We start from the raw sequence: 22701 nt of genomic DNA on the forward strand, positions 1-22701 counted from the left end.
CCTTGCCAATGCAGTTGTAAAACTGCTAATTGATTTCTAAATAGAAAACATTGTTTAAATGCATTGGAGGCAATACATTTAAGTAAAGCTTTTCAATAGATGTGGTTCAGACAGTAAAGAACCTGCCTGCAGTTCAGGAGACCAGGGTTCGACCCCTGGGTTGGGAAGATCCCCTGGAGAAGGAAATGGCTCCTCACTCCAATATTCATGCCTGGAGAATTCCATGGACAGAGGAGCCTGGCCAGCTATATATAGTCCACGGGGCTGCAGAGTTGGACACAACTGCATGACCAACACAGGTGCTACTCAAGAGACAAAGAGGCCTTAAGCCTTATACTGTTCGGGCTTCTCTGGTGGCTCGGTCAGTAAAGAATCCACCTACAATTCAGGAGACCTGGGTTCGACCCCTAGGTTGGGAGAGCATGGAGGAGGGCACGGCAACCCACTCTAGTATTCTTGCCTGGAATCCCCATGGACAGAGGGGCCTGGCGGGCTGCAATCTGTGGGGTCACAGAGAGTCAGATGTGACAAGCACAGCAGTGCTTGTTTTGTTTGTTTTGCACATTGTTTGTTCTAAAGAAAGGGAAGAGTTCTCAAAATCTACAGACTGTAAGTTTAGACTTTGAAAACAATGGATGGTCAAAGAGCCGAGAAAAGCATGAATGCCAAAACAAATGTCAGGAATAAAGCCTGAGACTGCATTTCTAACAAGGGATGTTGAATACTGGCTGGTCCCCCAAATTCATCTTTGAGGACCCTTACATCATAGCAAATAGTCACCACAGTTAGCTACCATATTAAACATGAACAGAAAGAACTGAACACCCTCCAACTGAAAGGGAAGGGGGAGCTAACAAACAGAAACAACAACAACAAAAAAAAAGCATGAACACAGAACTGCAAAAGCGGATAAAAACCTTTGAAATCCATAGCCATGGGTGGTCTACCTCATCTGCTTCAGAAGAACCGAATTAACAGGATGTAGCAAATCACACACACACACACACACACAAGCAAATCACACACACACACACAAGTGCCCAATAGGAAAAGAACACTCATAATAATTACCAAGACTAACAAAACTAAAAATCCATTCATATATTATAAAACAAACTGAAGGCTACATAACTAGGAGCAGACCCTCCAATAAAGGGAAGCATTGATACAGGTGTGGCACAGATAAAGGCTCAGAGGCATGGCAGGCAATAAACCCTCCAGCCACTTACCGCTAACCTTAAAAAAATAGCAGTATTTCATTTAAAGGACAGCACAGACACATTGCAGGAAAAACAAAGAGCATGCAGGCAGATGTCACAGACACAATAAAAGCTAACACGAGCTCAGAACAGCTAGAGCAGAAGTGACTAAGGAAACAGCAACTGATGAAGCTAACAAAACGACAGTAAACATAAAAGGCCTTGACTGCTAGGCTGTGTTTGATTTAGTTGGGCTCCAAGCAATGAGTACGACCCAAAGGAAGGTCTGAAACCGAAAGCAGAGGTAACAATCAAGTATGCGTTATGAAAAACCAAGCAAGCCACAGTACAGATGAAGGTCTGAGGCTGGGGGGAAAGATGACAACCAGGGATAAGACCTGTAAGTAATACAGGCAAAAGAAACCAGCTGAATTAAATAAGGCAGGAGCACAGGGACACAAAGGAGGGATGGATTTGAAACAATGTGGTTTAAGGAGGTAACAAAGCTACTGCCAGAAGGTATCAGATGCCCTTTTTATACAAGATAAAGTCAGAAAGTCAGAAGCACTGGTCGCTTTGGACACGAATGGAAATTAAAAATAAATACTTAGACCAGCATTTGAAGCACCTGGTAATCTTGTTAAAATGCAAATTCTGGTTCAAAAGATTTGGCTCTGAGCCTGAGACTGCATTTCTAACAAGGAATGTTGAATACTGGCTGGTCCCCCAAATTAATCTTTGAGGACCTTACATCATAGCAACTCCTTTCAAGGAACCAAACAGTTCCTCTTCCATATGACTGTTACTTTTCCTCAAATACTTCATTTCACGGGATTAGTTCTTCCTGACAAGTACTCTAAAGCCTATAAAATCCCAGCTTGCTAAGACAAGTCTAATCCCCTCCCCATCGTCCTGAGCAACCCTCCGTCTTTGGAAAGATAAAGCAATATCAGACTTAAATCTGAACAATGTGATTCCAAACACCATGCCCAGACACTGACACACGCAGACAGCTCTGATATGCAGAGACCTGGCTGTTAACTACACATCAGGTAACACTGACATTCGTACTTACCTTTCTAGAAAGTGAGTCATCACCAAGTCTCCTCTCCTCCTCTCTACGACGCTCCCTTTCTTCAATTTCCAACTCCCTCTGACGTTTTTTCCTTTCAACTTCTTCTAACTTCTTGACCCGCTCCTGATATTCCCGAAGCTCCTCCTCACGCTTCGCACGCTCAGCCCGCTCTCGCTCTTCTCGCTCTGCACGACACATCAGGTTATAAAATGTGCCTCCCACCCACATGTTCCCACCAGCGCTATATGTCTACTTTTCTGGTATTAGAGGCAGGCAGCATAATGTAGAAAAAAACCCTTTTTAAAGTTTCAAGTTTAAAATAGTTTAAACTTTTAAAATAGTTTTAAACTTTTAAAGTTTAAAATAGTTTACAATCAGCTAAACTTGAATATCAGAAAATATTCAAGAAAACAAGTTATTATCCTACTCAACACAATTAAAGATATTAGAATCCCACCCCAACACCTGAGCATCTGCAATGCCACAAAAAGGATCATTTGAGAAACTCCACGTGGCACGTTTTGCTCAATAAATGTTAATACTATACAGACTACAATGACAAAAAATACGAGGGCAAAGTTTGTGAAAGAACACCAAAATCGCTGAAATAGGCTGGCAGAGGACATTAACACCCTCACAGGTAATACACTGCGGAGAACCAAGTCATGCTGTCAGCACCTGAGAACTAGCTGGCTGCAGTGAAGCAGCTCATTGCCTTGGTGCCACACTCCCGTTTCCTAAGTAAGGCTGTACAGAGGAGACCTATTATCCCCCTTGCCGCACAGCCCCAGTCTCGGTCTAAATAGTCACCTTTTAGCATCTTTTCTTCTGCCCTCCTCTGCTCTTCCTCTTCTTTTTCTCTATAGTAGGTTATCCTTCGTTCTTCTTTACGCTGCCTTTTACGTTCTTCCAAGCGATTATGACGTTCTTCTGCTAATCGCTCTTCAAACTGTTTAAGTTTTTCCTGTAATTGAATGATCACCAAAAGAAAGGAATCAAATTATCAAGGGCTACAAAATGGCAATAAGTTACAAAAGCATGGTTAAATCTGGTGGAACCATAAAAAGCAACCTACAAACCTAAAAATCAAATTTCCAAATAATAAGTTCTTGCGTGTCAAATGGTTAAAACTCTGAATTGACAGTATTATCTATACACAGTGGATTTATTTATACAAATGATTAAATCAGAGTCTAAGAGCAGGACTTTTCGATCTAGTTTTTTTTCTCTTTCTGAATCAAAGAACAAAAGTTTATATCAAAAGCAAGTTTAATGCAGTCTATTTTCACCTTCAGAAAAAATCCATTTATAGTGATGGCTACTTAAGTCTAGGAAATAATTTCAAGACATCTCTATTAAAATATTATTTGAATGATGATTATGTTTGCTCAAGACAGAGAATGTACCACCACACTGAAGAATCCTTAAGGCAAAAGTTCATGAATAAAGGTTTCCCTGAAACCAAGAAGTTCACCTCATAAACAGACTGTCGTGCCGCCTTGAGCCGCATTACAAACAAATCTCTGTCTTCAAGCATTCGTGACATCCGGTTCTTATGTTCTAGAGCCTTTTCCCGTTCTAGCTGCATCGTAGTAATCTGCAAACACATGATACAAAGTTAAATTTCAAAGTGCTCATCATCTGATTATGAATTTATCCCAAATTTCTGACAGATATTCTTGAAGAAGTTTAAGTATCTCCTCTGCCCCCTCCATTCTGCCATACCAACAGATCCCTAGGATGACAATGAGGAACAGAAGATGAATAAAAAAGACTTGGGGCATCTGTAAGAAACAGCTTTAACCCCACAGTACCATAGCATCACTAACTCAATGGACATGAGTTTGAGCAAACTCCTGGAGATAATGAAGGACAGAGAAGCCTGGAGGGCTGCAGTTCATGGGGTCACAAAGAGTTGGACAGGACTTAAGAGACTGAACAAAGACAACCACAAAATTTATGGAGGAAAAACTAAAATGTGTGTGATAAAACAACAAATACTTCATGGCTTTATTATTTACTGTATTTTCTTCTTTAAAAGCAACTGGAGGGATTTCTCTGGCCCCTCCAGGGAGTGTGGGTTTGATCCCTGATCAAGGGAACTAAAATCCCAAATGCCATGAGGCACAAGCAAAAAAAATTTTTTTTAATTTTGTTTCAATAAATTAACTTAAAAAAAGGCAGCAAATCCTCTCAAGCTTTCTCTAATTTCGTGTTAAAAGAATTATCACACAAATTCCAACTTCTAAGAAAACTGGAAAAGATGGTTAACACTAGGCCCAGAGTGACAACAATCCAATGAAACCACGAGAAGGCCGCCAGCAGATACATGTTGTCTCCTGCCTGCAGTTACTTTTTTAACCAAAATGAGATCACTCATTTTTACTACAAATTTGGCCACTATAAGCATTTGCAAATGTTGCTTTTGTAATGTTAAGCACATATAAACAAATAAAACTCCTGAAGGAGCTGTTAGTCTCACACACACAGACTATATGACTCCATCTGTAAGAAATACCCAAAACAGACAAGCCTAGAGACAGAAAGGAGCTAAGTGGCTGCTGAAGGAGTGGAGAGAAAATGGAGCGACTGCTAATGGGTATGAAGTTTCCTTTGGAGTATGTTCTAAAATCAGATTGTTGCCCAATTCTGTATACTAAAAACGTCGACTGCACACTTTAAATTTGTGAATTATTATCTCCATAAAGCAGTTTTCAAAAAAAAAAAAATAAAGTTCAGCTACCCTTTGTACTTTACAAGTTTCATTTTTTAATCTCTGTTTTGTAAATGTCTACTGACCTGTTTGTATACAGCCACTAAAGCACAATTTCTGGTGAAATAATGCAAAAATCAATTTGAAACCCTTTTCCCATTACTGGCTTTATTATAGCTTGCTTACAGTCTAAAAATATTACAATTAAATTAAAGCCTTACTCTTTCTTCTTCTTGTTGTTCCCACAGATCCATGTCTTTAATTCTCTGTTCTTCGTAAGCACTCTTTATCAAGGGGATTTCTTCCAAACGCTTAGCTCTTTCAAAGTAGTCAATCTGAGTATCATGAAAACAAAAGTTGTTAAAAAAAAATCTTTTAACTTGGCACGTTAAAGTTCACCAGTTCTTTCATTTACCTTCTTTTCTTGATTCTTTAGGCGTTCCTGAAGTTCCTTCTTTTCTTTCTCCAGTTGTTCAACCTGTTTAGCCATGATGAAATCAGGATCCAATTCTTCAAGGTCCTGAAAAAGTAGCAGAAATGTACCACAATTAATAAGAGTATAAAAGAAGTGCATACCAGTCAATATGGAGCACCATTTCTTTCTAGAAATGGATCCTAAATTAATTTCAAAAGGGCAGATGCTTACAATGGGTAAATTCAGGCAACAGAAAAATGTTTTAAAAAGGCTTATTTGATTGTGAGGAAAAACAATGTAATCGTAACACCTACTTCTTATTCCTGTATTCTACTGTATCCAAACTCCATTTCAACAGTGACTAAAAACTGTGGAGTCACCAAAACAAATGCTTATTTCATAAACTAATGAACTATGAATAGCTGTAATCAAACTGTGCAAAATAACCAAATAACCCAAAGTAAACCAATAAATGGTGAATTGTGCTTCTAAGAGACCTGAAGAAAACTGGAATTTTAATGCATTAATACGCTACATACTTCAATGTCAATATCTTTGAATGCTTTGGCACCCAGTTCTGTCTTCTTGATTTGCTCCAAACGCTCACGAACAGTTTTCTTCTTGATTTGTTCATGTTCTTGTAAGATCCGCTCCTTCTCTCTCTCCTTTGCCTCCTGTCTCAGCCTCTCTTCCTCAGCCTTCCGCACTTTCTGGAGTTCAGCTTCCCTCTGCTCCAGTTCTTCTTTCTCACGCTGAATATTCAGACTCTCAAGCCGCTCTTTTCTTTCCTCAATTGTCTGACGGCGAGCCAAGATACGCTGGTGCTCTTTCCGTGAATTTTTAAGGTATGCAGTAACAGCCAACTGATGCTGTTCTTCTTTCTCTTGCTTCAAGAACAAATGCATTAAAAATAGTTTTAAGTGACATAGCACAGTACCCAATACCAAAAATATTGCTACATACTCCTAATGTATTATCCTAACATGTATTTGCATTTAAAAAGAGAGGATGACGTTATTCAACTACTGGTTTCTAGCACCAAATACTATGATGCTACAACTATTCAAAGTCTTTAACAGCAATGACATAGCTGAAGATCCTTTATCTGCTAGGCCAACTTTTATCCGAACCACGTATACTATAAAGTGTTCAAGCCAAGGAGAAAATACTAACAGAGTTCACAAACAACTTAAACAGAAAGGAGAGGCATGATCACAGTACTCCCTATGTGGAGGGTCATCACCTGTGGTTTGTTATCCCTCATCACAGTACTCCTATGATCACCTTAACCTTTTATTCTGACCCACAGAAGGCAGCTCAATGATCTGTGTTATCTGACAAAGATATTTAATAAAATATCAAAAGTATCAAACACAACTAAAGAGGAAATATATAATAAATCCCTTCTCTGAGATATCATTTCAAACCTTTTTGTGAAAGACCTAAAGGGCCCCTCATAATTCCGTCATCCATTTCTCCCACAGATGCATACCAGGATATGAGCTGGCTTAATGACTTCAAGTGCTTTCGCAAGCACTGAGGACATGGCAGTCAGCTGATTCCTTATCTGTTCTGAAGGCATGCTTTGCAGATGAGGACCAATTGGAGCATCTTCTCGAGTAGCATAATTCAAATCAGATCCAAAACTAAGGGTCCGAGAAGTGTGGTCAATACGAACCTATGAAAATTGAAGAGTATTATCAATAGTTAAATCTACATGCAAATATAAAGTCTTTATACGAATGAGTAACTTTGATTAAAATTTCAACTGAATTTAAGAAAAAAAAATCAACTGAAGAATGTCAAATATCAAAGCTAGAAACCTCAATTCAGTAAAGCTTTACAATAGTGCCACTCTACCAAAAGCAGAGAAACAGAGAGTGTGTGTTTTAGGCCTCTTAGGCCTTCCACCACCTCAGTGTCCCCTGGAAGCACCTACCTGCAGGTCGCAGTGCCGAGCTGCATCTACTATGGCCCGTTCCAGTTGGAAAGCATCAACAAAAGGAACCAGAGAAGTCAAACGAGAAAACTCAATGCTCTGATAAATTTGTGCCACCTGCATAAGAAACACAAGGTTAGTAATAATAGCTATCATTTACTCAGCAATTCTTATGTGGAGTCTCGTGGAGCAGTAGAAAGTTAGAAAGTTAGCCTATTTTTCAAAGAAAAGAAACTGAAGCTCCGAGTATGTAAACATGCACTGCTGGAGGTAGAATTAAAATCCAAGGCTAATAAAAAGATTATGCCATATTTCAAACCATCACATAATCCTTTCAAATCCTAGTTCCATAAAAACAAAAAACCCTAAATGGTCACATATTTGTAGATAGAGACCTGCTACTTACCTAATTTATCTGAACATTTAATAAAACTGTTTGTCTGAAGGAGACTGGCAGTATTACTATTTAGTTATACTGCTAATTAGCCTTCAATTATTTGTATAGCACAGAAGAAATAACACTGCTCACACACAAGAGAGAAAGCAGGTCAAGGACATGTGCACAAATATGGAAGTTAACATACAGTAAACGCTCTCCACCACCAATGAAACAATGGAAGACACAACAGGATCATTTAAATCATACTGTAAACCATAATATTCAAACTTAAGTACAAAGCTAACTGCAATATTCAAAAAACTGACAATACTGGGACTTCCCTAGCAGTCAAGTGGTTAAGAATCCACGCGTCCAATGCGAGGGGTATGGGATCCATCCCTGGTTGGGAAACTGAGATCCCACATACCACAGGGTTGCCAAAAAAACTAAAAGACTGACAATACTAGTGTTAGCAGGAAAAAAAGCTTTCTTCACTACTGGTGGGAGGGTCCATGAATTCAATCTCTGAGGATCTGTTAAAAGTTTTACATGTGTGGACTATGACTAACTCCACTTCTTAGCTACAAAAGTTACAGAAGTATGCAAAGATACTTGTAAAGTTCACTATTTCAACTTTTTATTATGGCCAAAAAAACTAAAAAATTTCCACCAATAGTCTGAATAAACAAACCATGGTACTTTTAGACAATGAAAAACTACATAGGTATTAAAAGGAATAAGATGTACATGGCTAACTCTTTAATAACAAAAAGAGACAAAAGCAGCTATGAATTATGTAAAATAACTATTTTTCAAATCAAACACATAAATAATTTTGGTGAGGGTTAGAATTTGAGGAAGCTTTTTTCTGGGCTATTTCTAAATTTTTTAGTTTTGTGATCAGAACAATCAATGGAACATTCCCAGCTGTTCCATGAAACATCCATTTTTCCATCTTTACCTGCTGGAGAAGCCGGAGTATGGTGTTGTTCTGCAGTTGTGGAACATACTGTTGTAACTCTGGTTCCTTTTCAGGTTGCTCCCTAACCCAATTGAGAACCTATAAAATCCATTAAAAGAGTTATATTTTCTCTACAATAAATACTAAAACACTTGTGATACTTTTTCATTTTCTTCACGGACAAAATCACCACACAATGCAAAGAAATACAAAATGTAACAGGAAGCTACTTACCCTTGTATGAAGGTGACTGACAGCAATGGCTAAATTAAGTCATGCTGCTAATTTACCTCCAAAGGTCTATTTAGCACATCAGAAATATCTTTTCTCTTGACACAAAGAAAAAAGACAATGAAATGTGCACCGAATTCGAACCCATAGGATAACACTCCTCTGTTGACATATACGGGACTAACTGGGAGGTTCTGACTGACAAGTACACACTGCCGGGTGGAAAACAGCTAGTGGGAAGCCGTGACGCATAAAGCTCAGCAGGTGCTCTGTGATGACCAGGGTGGAAGGAAGTCCAAGACAGAAGAAGACATATGCATGCATATGGCCGATTTACTTCACTGTACATCAGAAAAACGAACACAATGTAAAGCAATTATATTCCAATAAAAAAGGAAATACAATGAAAAACTGTAACAGGGATGGCTACAGGATAACATAACCAAAGCTTACCTTTGTGACTCTCTCACAGAGTTTTAGTGGGTTAAATTCGACTTCCAGCCAATTGTAAAGGTCTTTTACTTCTGGGACAACATATTGTAGCACATTGAATCTGACCTACAGTGAGCAAAACAAAAGGATTAACTGCTGAAGGTATTTTGTAACTGGGATTCTGAATTGATTATAAATTAAATAAAAATATCAGACTGGAGATCTGGGAAATGACTGGTATTTATCTAGCCTCAACCACCTCTAAATTTACCAAAGAGAAATCCAGGACCACTATGTTGAGTCTCTTGCCCCAAATTATGCAGCTCTCTACAGTGAAACCCCACAGGAATTTACAAAGGAAATAAAAACTCATCAATACAATCAAAATATGTACAAAGACAATTCATGTGGCCAACACAAATCAGTTTATTATCAATAAAAAGTAAATACCAGTTTACAAATAGCTGTGTCAGAGAAAAGTTATTACAGCAACACTGCTCAGAAAGCCACAAACTCGAAAGAAAAAACTCAGGACAAAACAGGCCCTGATTCACATAATATACAGAAACAGTCAAAAAAATAACAACTGTATTCAATACATGAATATATCTCACCAATGAAGAGAAGAATTTCACATATTTATGTGAGATTTAAATTTAATATAAAATACACAAACAGGCAAAATTAATCTGTGGTGTTATAAATCAGGACTGTGGCTACTCTTGGAGGAAATAGGAAAAAGTGGTGAATGGAAAAATCTTTTTGAGAATTTACGCAATTATACTTAGGACATGTACTTTAAAAATGTATGTTACAGTTTAATCATATTTTAAGTTGATATGTGAATAGAACTTCCTTGCACAATAAAGATGTAGCTTGTATAACCTGTCCTCAGGTTATGGGACATCAGTCCCTATATCAAGAAATGATAAAAACTCATCAAGAAATGATAAAGAAATGATAAAAACTCATCAAAACCTATCAAGAAATGATAAAAACTCATCAACACCAACGGTCACCTATTCTATGGCCATTAGCAAAAGAAATCTATAAATAACAAATCCTGGACATGGTATAGAGAAAAGGGAACCCTCTTACACTGCTGATGGGAATGGAAATCGGGGCAGCCACTAACAAAAACAGTAAGGAGGTTGCTCAGAAAACTAAAATTAGAATTATCACATGATCCAGCAATCCTTCTCCCGGGCATAGACCCAGAAAAAATAATTCAAAAAAGATCCATGCACCCCTACTACTGTGAATAGCAGCACTCTTCTCAACAGCCAGGGCATGGAGACAACCTAAATGTTCATCAACAGATGAGCTGATGAAGAACACACACACACAGTGGAACACTATTCAGTCATAAAAAAAGAATGGAGTAATACCATTTGCTGCAACACAGATACAACTAGTGATTATCATACCAAGTGAAATCAGAAAGAGAAAGAAATACCATACGATCGCTTTCATGTGAAATCTAAACTATGAGACAGAAACAGACCCACAGACATAGAGGACAGACTTGTGCTTGCAGGGGAATGGACTGGGATGTTGGGGTTTAGTGATGCAAACTGTTACACACAGAATAGATAAATAAGATTTCCTACTGAATAGCACAATTATATTTAGTATCCCAAGATAAGCCACAATGGAAGAGAATATAAAAACGAATGTATATAAAATTAAATCACTTTGCTGTACAGCAAATGAACACATTATGAATCAACTGTACTTGTATTTTAAATAAATGAATGTTCTGGATTTTCCATTGAGCACCCCCTCCAAATAAGGAATGTACTGAGACAGGCTATCATCATCTACTGAAGTATACTTGCTTCCCAAGCTTAACAATCTCTTGGGAACTTTTTGAGTCTGTTCCTGAGATACTAGAATCATTATCTAGGTGATTATGAATTTAGCTACATAAACCTAATACTCAGGTCTCGACCTTGTACATAGAGTGAACTCAAGATTTATAAAATGCCTCCTGACATCTAGTTAAGCCATTCATCTGACACCAACTAGAAGCCTTCTTATAGGCATTTATTTATGGGTCCAATGAGGACCCAAACGTGAATGTCCTGCCTACTGATCCTGACCCCACCAACAGATTCCTGCATCAGTATCATAACTGATCACCTTTAACATTAAGGTATGCTACATGAGCTCAAGAGATATGGATAATACTTCCATCAGGCACACTTTGCAGTATTTAAAACAATTTTTTTTAATACTTATTTGCTAGTTAAGACCTCTTCCTAAATACAATCTCTTATTTAATTACGTTTAATCCTAATTCAGGAGACGGCAATGGCAACCCACTCCAGTACTCTTGCCTGGAAAATCCCATGGACAGAGGAGCCTAGTGGGCTGCAGTCCATGGGGTCGCTAAGAGTCGGACACAACTGAGTGACTTCACTTTCACGCACTGGAGAAGGAAATGGCAACCCATTCCAGTGTTCTTGCCTGGAGAATCTCAGGGAGGGGGAGTCTGGTGGGCTGCCGTCTATGGCGTCGCACAGAGTAGTACACGACTGAAGCAACTTAGCGGCAGCAGCAATCCTAATTCAGTCCCATAAAAACATGCCAACACACAAAGCTGGTTTTTATAAATGGCAGCACAATAAAACATGAAGGCATTCAGAGAGAAATACTATTTCAGAGGTTAAGTTAGTTCTTTTGAAAAATTGACCACAAAGGGAACTTGCCTTGCTACTATAACAGAGAACGGTTACAAGAGAAAACTATCACCATATACAAAGTGTATTAACTTTTATCCAAACTGATATACCCTGCCAGTGAAGGAATAAGGCCTATCTTCTCTAGCATCTGTCCCTCTTTTTTCTCTGATCCTGAAGTAATCTGCTAGAGGTGTACCACGGTAACCACCAAGTCAAACTACTGTGAATCGAACTCCTCTGGAGCACAAATTCCATTTAACTATCACTTGCCTGGCAGGTAACAGACACTAACATGATAAATTCCCACTGAATTAGAGTCCAGTGTAAAACACTGTGAGATACAAAACCTTGGGCTCTATATTCTGAAATCAAGTTAATATATGCAGTGGGTGAAACCTAGAAATCTGCATTTCAAAAAGACTTCACACACAATTACAGTGTACAGCCCTAACCAAGAACCACTGCCTTAGTAACATACAATGAAAGTTAAAGCAAACAAAGTTGGAAACACTTGAGTTGTCCAGAACTGGGCCTAATCTAATTCCATGCTTTCCTGGACTCATCATCACATTTCTAACACCAATTAGCTTAATTTTTTCCTACAGCCCCTGAAATAAGCCATGACTGTTCTTGCCCCTCATACTTCCCTTATCAAGGGGCCCATGCTATTCCTCAAAGTTAGTCTGAGTCTTGTCTGCTGCATCCAATTTAACTCCAGCTCATTCAAGACAAAACATCTCACCTCAACACAGGGCTGACTTACACCAATGTTTCTCAAACTTGTCCATGCATCAGAATCCCCTGGCAATGCATCAGAATTCTCAGCATTTAATCATAAATTATAAAACCTGATCATAGAGCATTCTGTTCAAAGCTGTTAAAGAGTGCTAAAACTTATACCAACCATATCGTTAATAAGGCCAATTCGCGTTGGTGGGGCTTGCAGGCCTAGCAGGGTTGCAAGGCGACGCTGTTTCTCAACTATAATGCCGTCCATATCCAGAAGTCGCGCAATATCAGTACGCTCAGGGGTAATAGGGATGGAAAGAGTGGCCAAAAGGACTCTAGTAGACATTCTGGAGAACAAAGTCACAATCTGTTAAATTTGCAAATGTCACTTGATAAGCAGAAAGATACTTCTCTAATTACCTAGTAAAATATGCCAGTGATAGAATATGTATACCACCACGATGAACTGGCCTCCTAAGTGTTTATCAAAGCATGGGATTAATTAAAAAAGAAATGGATTATCCTAAAATGAACCCTTGGAGAAACAGAACTTCACCCACCCACTTACTACTGTCAGTGTTTTCTAGCTAAAGAGAAAGACTGTGATGAATGCAACACAGACACATCTGCATATACCCCTACTTCCTTATAAAAACTATTAGGGAAGATTTTAAAACTAAGAAAAAACACTTAAGAGGGAAAAGTCACAAAAACATATTATGGGAGTTGAGGGCAAAAGTTAAATGTTAGCTTCCTTAAAACACAAAACTCAGGGTGAATTTAGAGCACCGGAGGACACGAAGGACTGCGGGCTCTGGAGCCCACGAGTCAAGAGTTGGAATCTCAGCTTCACCATTTCCAACTGGAACCTTAGGCAAGATACTTAATTTTCTAAGTCACAAGGTGTTGGGAGGATTAAGGAAAATAATGTACATATAGCCAAACAGCCTAATGATTATGACAGTACTCTTACAGTATTTTCTAACAGAAGAGTATAGAAATAAAGAAAATCAAGTTTTTTCCCTTATTCCAATAAACAAGGATTACATATATAACAGATAGTGAATGACATAATGAACACTGTCCTCAATAGTTTTTTAAGGGACTTTCCTGGTGGCCCAGTGGTTAAAACTCTGAGCTCCCAATGTAGGAGGCACAGGTTCAATCCCTACTTGGAAAACTAAGATCCCACATGATGCTCTATGTGGCAAAAAATATGTGTGTGTGTGTGTGTGTGTGTGTGTGTGTGTGTGTGTGTGTGTATATATATATATAGAAGTACAAGTTTTAGTTGCTCAGTCGTGTCCCAACTCTTTGCAACCCTCATGGACTGCAGTCCACCAGGCTCCTCAGTCTAAGATTCTCCAGGCAGGAAGACTGGAGTGGGTTGCCATATACACTAGAAAAAACTCAGTTGGTTTCATGCACTGCTTACAAGCTAAGAAAAACAATTTGGTGTACGTACTTCTGTTAGAGACCAAAATAACATGGTCTGCCAGTAAGAAACAGCATGTGAGTTGCCTAAACCCAACTAAAATGTATAATAAAAACCAAACATGACTGAAAGTATGTATGTAATGCTAAAAAAATAAAAGTCTTTAGATTGTTAGGTTATAGGCTATCTACATAAAAATACACATGCCAATTATTTACAGAGTTAATGTTTTATAGCTGGGGGGAAAAAGTTACTTGATAAAAGTACTCATTTTGGGGGGAGGGGGTCTAATCAGTTCCTAGATTCTAAATGCCTACACTCAGTTAAGGAAGCTAATACCTTAACACTGCCTTTCCTAACATTCCATTTTCTCAATTGGAGGGTTGGTTACCAGATAAAAGATAGCTACCGAAGACCAAGAATACTGCCCAAGAATACCACTGAGATTTTTTGGTAGTTAACAGTTAGAAGGCATGCTACTGGCAACCAGTGGGAAAACCAGGGATGCTGCCAAAGACCCTAAACACACAGTCCCCTGACAAAGAAATAACCAGCCCCAAATGTCAACAGTGCAGCTGGGAACCCTAATCTAATATTATCATGCCATTTACAAGATAGTTTTTATATCTCAATACTATCCAACAATAAGATTCTTACCTTTGCATCTCTTCTTGTGTAAGATTCTTTCTCATCTCTCTAGATAAATGGTAAAGACGATGGAGTGTAGACGCATGAAAAAGAGCATTTCCAGATTTCCAAAATACAGTTGAGACTTTGTTATAGTAATTTGCCATCAACTGAGGCTTGGGCGGTTTTTTAGATAAGGAAAATAGCCCATGAATATCTTCCACAGCTTTGAATGCTTCCTAAAATTAGTGGTATAAATTACAGTCATTACATTCTAAACAAACAAAAAAACAACAACAAAAAAATCTATGAAACTTAAAATATATTACATTTAAGAATAAAAATGGCAAATAAAATACCTTCATGTGTGGTTCTTTTTATTCATAATTTAACTATCTGATATATCTCAGAAAACTAACACAATTTCTTAGACTGCCTGTGCCCTTAAAGAGTATCATACCACTTGGGGGAATATATTTTTAAAGAATCTGGAAGGACATAAAACACAATATAAAGGCTATTTCTGAGTGTTAAGATAATGAATAAATATTTTCTTCCTTTCACTTATCATTTTTTCCATACTAGGCATGTTTTACTTGTCTTCTATTAAAATTTTTTCCTTTAGTTCAGGTATCTTAAGGGTGTACCTGCAGAAAAGGAAAATATGGGAGAGCAGGAGATCACATTTTCATTGGCTGAAAACTACCAATTTTTAGTTTCTTCCTCTGCAATTTCAGTAAGATTTGGTGGGGGAATCAAATATATAAAAATAACTCATGAGAAAATGTCTGCAGAATCCTTGGAGTAAAAAAGTCCATGTGGACAACAAAATGCCCACTACCGAGATCTCTGATGTAGGATACTCACTGTGCAAGCTTACTAAGTCTACGCAGCACTGAGAAATCTAGGGGACAGTCTAGTGCTGCATTTATCCAACTCTCTGTGGTAAAGGACAAGTTTGTCTTTGTAATTTCTCAACTGTTGCCATCAATACTTTTATAAAGTACAATCAATTACTATTAAAATAAGATGGAAAGACAAACTGATTTTTTTAAATCCGGGTAAACAGAGTACAAAACTACCATGAAATTATTTACAAAATTTTGTAAATGCATACTCTCCAGGCATTGAGCCACAATTTGAGCACTGAGGTCTGAAAAAGAGATTAGATGATTTGGCTTGGAATTGACAGCAGGCATCAAGAACCAAAACAACTGAGACTTCTTGTCCCAAACTCTTCCTTCTCCATGAGACAACCTCAAATCTGTTACCTAGCTACTGAAATTAACCAAGAGATACCAAGAGGCAGATATTCATTAAGAGGAAAAAAAGGTAATATGGGTTATTATTACTACAAAGAAAAGCCAAAATAGTTCGCAACATACCTGCCACAATTCCATGCTGATAGCACTGTCCAGCTGAACGAGCCTGGTCTCCAAATGCATAGACTGGCTCTCGGGGTTATTAAGGTTGATGGCTGTGCTTTGGTTGTGGTGGCGTTGAATCTGAGACAAGTGCATTCTCAGGTTGTCACACAACTTACGGAATTCGGCCTTCCGGGTGTACTGGAGGCAGAATTTGAAAGCTGTAAGCATAAATTGTAAAATATATTAGTTACTTTCCACCATAAACTTAGTGTTTAAACAGGTTCTATTTTATGTATTAAGGTCAGTTAGCTTAACAAGATTTATCAAACTCAGCATCAGTTTTGAGAAATGATCAGTTGTAACTCACTTCATGTGCCCTGAGCACCTTTTAGACATAGTCATCAGTCCTGGTCTATGACTGAAATAGTTCTGAGAGCTAAGGTCTAAGAGGGACTCACCTTTCAAACACTTATCACTTCAAACCCTAAAAGAGCAAAAAAATTCTGGTCTGAAATACAATTAGCTCTCTTACCTAATTCACTAGAAAACAAAGCTTCCGCACTAACTGAAACTGAATACTACAAATTGGGGGTCTGTGGTAACCTAATTTCAATTGTGCAGATGTATAAATGAACTACTTGCTCTATCATTAAAACACATTAATTTTCTACTATCATACATGCAATACTAAAATAACTTCTTTGAATGTCCTGTCAATCCCTTAAAAAAAGAGTATTTCTATTTCAATAGGCCTGAAACAAAAGGATGCAGTTTAACTACAAGTTAATATTTATCTCAACTGTTATCAAAAGGTCCTAGCTGACTTGTGTTAAATGCTAGCCACGTGGGCAAAACGAAACAGATTCTAATACTCCTAGTAAGCTATTCTTAGTCACATAATCACTTAAAACTTGAATAAACAAAAACAAATGCCATATTAAAGAATGGTGACAAGCTTGTGCGTAAGGCTAAAACTAAGAAAAAGCCAAGAGCCACTCATGTCATATATAGTTAAAAGGCTACACTGACAGGAAGATAAGCTGCAACAGTAAGGCAAAAAGACAAGATTAGGAAAACAAACTTAACACAGTTCTCCAGATTAAAAGTGCATGGAGTGTTAACTACTGGATACTTTTTATGGTGATCCTGAGTCTTCAATAAGGTTTAGTTCTATATTCAATAACACTCTGGAGCTCAGAAAGACCTCAGAAATCCAATACATGGTTAAGTAGCTTGCTAAAGAGTATGCTATAGAGTCAAAAGTATTGATAGAATCAAGTTTGCCAGAAAGCAATAGACAAGTTTATCTTTTCGGTCACTTAGAAAATTCCAAAATGACTTTAAAAGGTGCTTCAGACATCAATGGAAAACACAGAATTACCTTGACTAATGAAACAAATTTCTTATTTAATATCCAAATGAATGCCAATCATCTAAAGAAAGAATTAAAACTATGTAAAATAAGTACTACAGAAAAAAGGAGATTAACAGTTAAATCTTTTGCAAAACCTATCCTTAAGTCAACTTTTCAAATCAGTTCTTGTTTTACCTTGTTGGGCAATATCATGGTAGAGACGCTCTACTCTAGAATTGTTTCGAAGAAGGTCCAAACACTGTCTGTATGATTCCCACAGGAATTTAACCCATGGAGTTAAAAGTAATCTGTCAGTACGATCCTGAGTGTCTTCACCACTTACAGCACTTAGGAGAACACTACAAAAATATTTAAAAACGTTGAAAACAATTTTAGACATGGTTTCCTACTTTGCCATATGATTATAAAACCAAAACTAACAATGATCATTATAAAATAGTTCAAATCCTACCTACAACTTTGAACATACTGTAAAGCTATCACTTAGTCCAAGTATTTGAATTCTCAATCTGTATTAAAGCCATTAAAATTAGTATACACCCTATCAGATGGTTTAATTTTTCACTTTTATGAACTTTGAATAGTACATGACTTGAAGTTACTGTACATTTAAAATTCCAAAGACAAGCATTCTTTCTAATAAACATTTACTTCAAATGGGGACAATGGAGTCACATGTGTCTCCATTGAGAAAGATACATTTAGCAATTAAGCCCACATACCTCTCAGGAGTTTGAATATTATCCAGATCTTCTATGTCTAAGACCATCTGCTGGGACTCTTCTTTAGCAGCTTCCGTTTTCTCCTCTGCCAATTTCAAATATGCCCTGACAACATCCTCTAGAGATTTGATGTTCACCTAGCCAATAAATAAATAAATAAAACTCATCTCCCAACAAACCAAAAAATATTTTAAAAGCAAACTTTATGGTATAAAACAGTAAATATGAAAGGTAAATGCCTCCCAAAATGACTAAAAGCACTTACTAAAATATAAAAACCCAGCTGTTCATACCTGTTGACAAATGTTCTTATACTGATATAAGCCTTCTTTAGCCAAATGGCTCTTGCGAAGATCCACACAAAGTTCCAAGTATTTCAACATAATTGGCTCGTGTATCTTTTGCCATGTTCTATGTTTCTTACTTTTCATAACATCATAAAGAACGTCCAGAGCAGGTTGCTTTTTGCCAACTTCAAGAAATTCTGGAAAAGTAATTCAGGAGAAAATTAATTATGTATGCTATATAAAAACCTAAATCTTGCTTTTTAACTTGGCTGTTTTAATTTCCCAACCTATTACTATCTCTTTTGAGGTCACAATTTATTTTTGATTTCTAACACTATGCCAAGGTAAAAAAAATGAAAAAATGATACTATCTCAAATATGACCTATACGTAAAACTAGATTTCACTCAATTCCTCTGCACCAATTATATCTAAGTTACTTTATAAAGTTCTAGAAATTCAAGTCATGAGGTTAACAATCTCCCCCTTGAATAGGCAGAAAAAGCAAGTGTAACTTCAGTCACCATGATCTGGCTGATGCAATTCTTGCTAGTTTGTATTAAGACTTAAGGTAGAAAAAACAAATTAGATTGACTATGTTCCTTTTAGATCAATTGACTGTGTGGGTCTATCACGGGGCTCTATTTTATCATTTCTCTACTGATCTGCCTGGGCTTTTGCCAATACCTCACTGTCTTGATTACTATAGCCTGACAGAAAATCTTGAAGTCAGGTAGTGTGAGTACTCCAACTCTGTTCTTCAGTACTAGCTGGCTATGTAACACCTTTTGCCTTTCCATACAAACTTCAGAATTGCTTGTAGATACCTACAAAATAGCTCACTGGGATCTCATTGAACCTATAAAACAAGTTTGGAAGAACTGACAACAGGATTTAGTCTTCCAATCCATGAGCAAAAAGTATCTCTCCACTTATTTATCTCAATCTAAACACAAGAAACAAACTGAGACAAATCCCAGCTAAGAGACAAAATACCTGACAACCAATACTCCTCAAACTGTCAAGGCCACCAACAAATCTAAGAAACTGCCACAACCAAGAGGAGCCTAAGGAAACAACGAAATGTAATGTATCTTGGGTGGGATCCTGAAATACACAGGAGACATTACAGAAAGCTGAGAACAATGTATGGACTTTTCCTGATAATAATGTATCAGCACTGATTCATTAGTTGTAACAAACATACCACACACATCTAAGATATTTATTAACAGGAGAATCTGTGTGTGGTGTGACCCTCTGTACTATCTTTGCAATAATTCTGTAAATCTCAAACTTCTAAAATTAAAAGTTTATTTTTTAATTGAGAAAAAAATTTTTAATGTAGAGCAAACAAATGTATACTCTTTTTAAAATTCACTGCCTACTGAAACATGTAAAATATCATGTATGAAACGAGTTGCCACTCCAGGTTCGATGCACGATACTGGATGCTTGGGGCTGGTGCACTGGGACGACCCAGAGGGATGGAATGGGGAGGGAGGAGGGAGGAGGGTTCAGGATGGGGAACACATGTATACCTGTGGCGGATTCATTTTGATATTTGGCAAAACTAATACAATTATGTAAAGTTTAAAAATAAAATAAAATTAAAAAATAATAAAAATTAAAATTAAAAAAAAAATAAAAAAAAAAAAAAAATAAAATTCACTGCCTAAATCTGATGGCATTCTGTATGTAGCAATATTTCAAAATCTGTTCCAACCTCAGATTTTGGGTATACTGCTTGTTTTGAAAAGCAAAAGCTCCTCCATTACATTTCTGACCAAAGTTAAAATGTATCATATTTTTTTTCTTTTTTTTTTTTTTTAAACTTTCTTAATACACTTAACAGATTACGGGTGGTTCTTTTCTGGTTATGTTCAACTTAAAACTAAGTAAGTGACAAATTTCACACAAAAATTTCTCCACTGAAAATTTGACAATAATTTGGCAGAACACTAGTTTACGCTATAAAAAAGTTAAAACACATCTGTTTTTTAAAATCAATGTTCATTTTTCTTAAAAAAATCCTTGACAATTATTTTAGGCATTGACCTAACAATGTATAGCATTATCTAAAATATAACTATTCTAGGGCAAACACAGACCAAAATGTCTCTTATCTGAAGGATTTACTTAGTAACTCATTTCTTCTTCCAATCATCACATCTTTCAGGAATGCTGCCTCTGAACATTCTTTCCTCCAGGAAAACTATAAACAATATTTCTACTATAGTATATTTTTAAAACTTTATACAGGAGAAATCACAAAACACATTGAAGTATCTTTTAACACAATATCCTACATCATCCCATATTATACCAAACCATACTCCTCACATGCAAATTAATATAAACCCCTCTTCAATACTTCAATAATCTCAATATCAAATCTGCCAATATGGGGGCAAGGCCATTTTCACTTGGGTCAATTTTATTACACCCCTCCCAATCAAAGATGTCACACTGAATACAACTAGATACTCTGCTGGAATAAGCCTTTTCTGTTTCAAGGGAAGGACCTACTTACTCATCATCTTCCTGGAGCATGCACACACAGTTATTTCAAAATTTAACAATATTTTAGTGTTTTTTCACAACTATTTAACAGAAACAGCTTCTATCAGCCAAACATTGGGGAGTAAATGTTTTTACGTTTATCCTTTACATTAAGGATATCACAGCAGCCCACCAAAATAAATTATATCCAATTCCCAATCTTACATTGAGGATTTAAAACCCATACTACTGTATATAAGCACTATCAATATGTTGCAAAATAGGCACCAAGAGTTAAATTTAAGAGCTGGCCCCAGTATGACGTGGTGACAAAGTAACAAACTAGCCAAAAATAAGTCCCAGCCCCTTATTTTTAAATGACTGTGCTAACAATGCCACTTAAAAAAATAATAAGTCGTGTTTAGTGATAAAACTGAAAGTACTTTTCATTTCCTCAACAGCTAGTCAAATTAAGATTCCAAATCCAATACTTTCAAATTCCAAAACAATCATCTAATTAGGGGGGAAAAAAACAAGTTTTTGAGGCTGTGCTAGAGAAAACTATCACACACTAAAAGCTGTACTGCAATCTTTAAAGAAACGTTCATTTCCAGATTGATATCATCTTAAAAATAAAATCTGGAATTACAAACTATTCCTAGGAGGGTAGGCATTCTTAAAGACACAGTGAGTGATCTATGTATCTACCTATAGTAAAGTTTAGGTCAGCCCTTCAATTTTACTAGGTTATTTGTGTAACAGACCAAGTAGATAAGCTCTAATGTTACATAATTTGTGGGTTTAATAACAACTTTATTTTTAAGACACTGGTTGTAAAGTGTAAGTTAAAAGGCCGTTATACAGTCAGAAGCAAAAGAGCTGGCACTATCATCAATATGAACTGGAAAGGGGGCTTTTTCTGAATGATTCTGGGGTATGCAAATTTCTTGCCGGTAACTGCTGGGACTCCGTCTCATTTTCCAGAATGCTCGTTTTCCAATTGCTTCCAAAACTATTGCTCTGACAAACCATTCTACACCTAAATTAGGATACTCTAATGCTGTTGCTGCTAAGTCACTTCAGTCGTGTCCGACTCTGTACGACCCCACAGATGGCAGCCCACCAGGCTCCTCCATCCATGCGATTTTCCAGGCAAGAGTACTGGAGTGGGGTGCCACTGCCTTCTCCTAGGATACTCTAATGGATGGGATCTAAATGTGATTTAATCTGATATTACAAATGTTATAGATAAACGAGATTATTTCCATTAAAAATAACATGTGCTCTGATTACCCTATTTATAAAATTTTGTCAACAGTGTCATATGCCATCCACATTCTGCTCATTGATACTAAAACAGGATCAAAGATGAAAGGTACAGAAATTATACTACTTGAAAGGGAAGGCCTCTCTACCATACCAGCACTCATCTAACAGCTTTTTAAAAGGCCTTTTACAAAAACTACACTAACAAATTCAAGACCCCATCCCCATGTCTTTCTCATCTTGCCTACTTGAATTTCTGACATTTTCACAAATTGCTCTTCATGAATCAAATCTATTTCAACTTAGAAATTGTGAGAAAAGATTTAAGATGTTAACATACATTACTTCTAATTTTAAAGTTACT

The 22701-nt window shown here is 37.0% G+C and overlaps 1 protein-coding gene and 2 non-coding genes across 4 annotated transcripts in view; all 3 read right to left on the reverse strand.

Annotated features, from left to right (window-relative positions):
* The window catches only part of EIF3A (eukaryotic translation initiation factor 3 subunit A), a 32346-nt gene that overhangs the window by 7634 nt on the left and 2011 nt on the right, over nt 1–22701 (reverse strand). Inside the window, exons 2-17 of one of the 2 annotated variants that reach the window (XM_006048451.4) lie at nt 18577–18767; nt 18284–18420; nt 17736–17899; nt 16205–16404; nt 14850–15058; nt 12933–13104; nt 9366–9470; nt 8682–8780; nt 7342–7458; nt 6895–7080; nt 5942–6289; nt 5403–5507; nt 5209–5322; nt 3749–3871; nt 3085–3238; nt 2275–2459 (exon numbers count right to left, since the gene is read on the reverse strand). In XM_006048451.4, the coding sequence (XP_006048513.3) occupies nt 2275–2459; nt 3085–3238; nt 3749–3871; nt 5209–5322; nt 5403–5507; nt 5942–6289; nt 6895–7080; nt 7342–7458; nt 8682–8780; nt 9366–9470; nt 12933–13104; nt 14850–15058; nt 16205–16404; nt 17736–17899; nt 18284–18420; nt 18577–18767 (2609 nt within the window). Of the gene's footprint in view, nt 1–2274; nt 2460–3084; nt 3239–3748; nt 3872–5208; nt 5323–5402; nt 5508–5941; nt 6290–6894; nt 7081–7341; nt 7459–8681; nt 8781–9365; nt 9471–12932; nt 13105–14849; nt 15059–16204; nt 16405–17735; nt 17900–18283; nt 18421–18576; nt 18768–22701 lie in introns of those variants that run through there. The other variant, XM_025274107.3, reaches the window with a different exon arrangement.
* LOC112581683 lies at nt 7776–7905 on the reverse strand. The gene has a single exon (XR_003106302.1). It is a non-coding gene; the product is annotated as a small nucleolar RNA SNORA19 (small nucleolar RNA).
* LOC112581684 lies at nt 8916–9045 on the reverse strand. Its single transcript, XR_003106303.1, has one exon. It is a non-coding gene; the product is annotated as a small nucleolar RNA SNORA19 (small nucleolar RNA).

Source organism: Bubalus bubalis, chromosome 23, assembly GCF_019923935.1.
Source record: "Bubalus bubalis isolate 160015118507 breed Murrah chromosome 23, NDDB_SH_1, whole genome shotgun sequence".
Taxonomy (NCBI): Eukaryota; Metazoa; Chordata; class Mammalia; order Artiodactyla; family Bovidae; genus Bubalus; species Bubalus bubalis.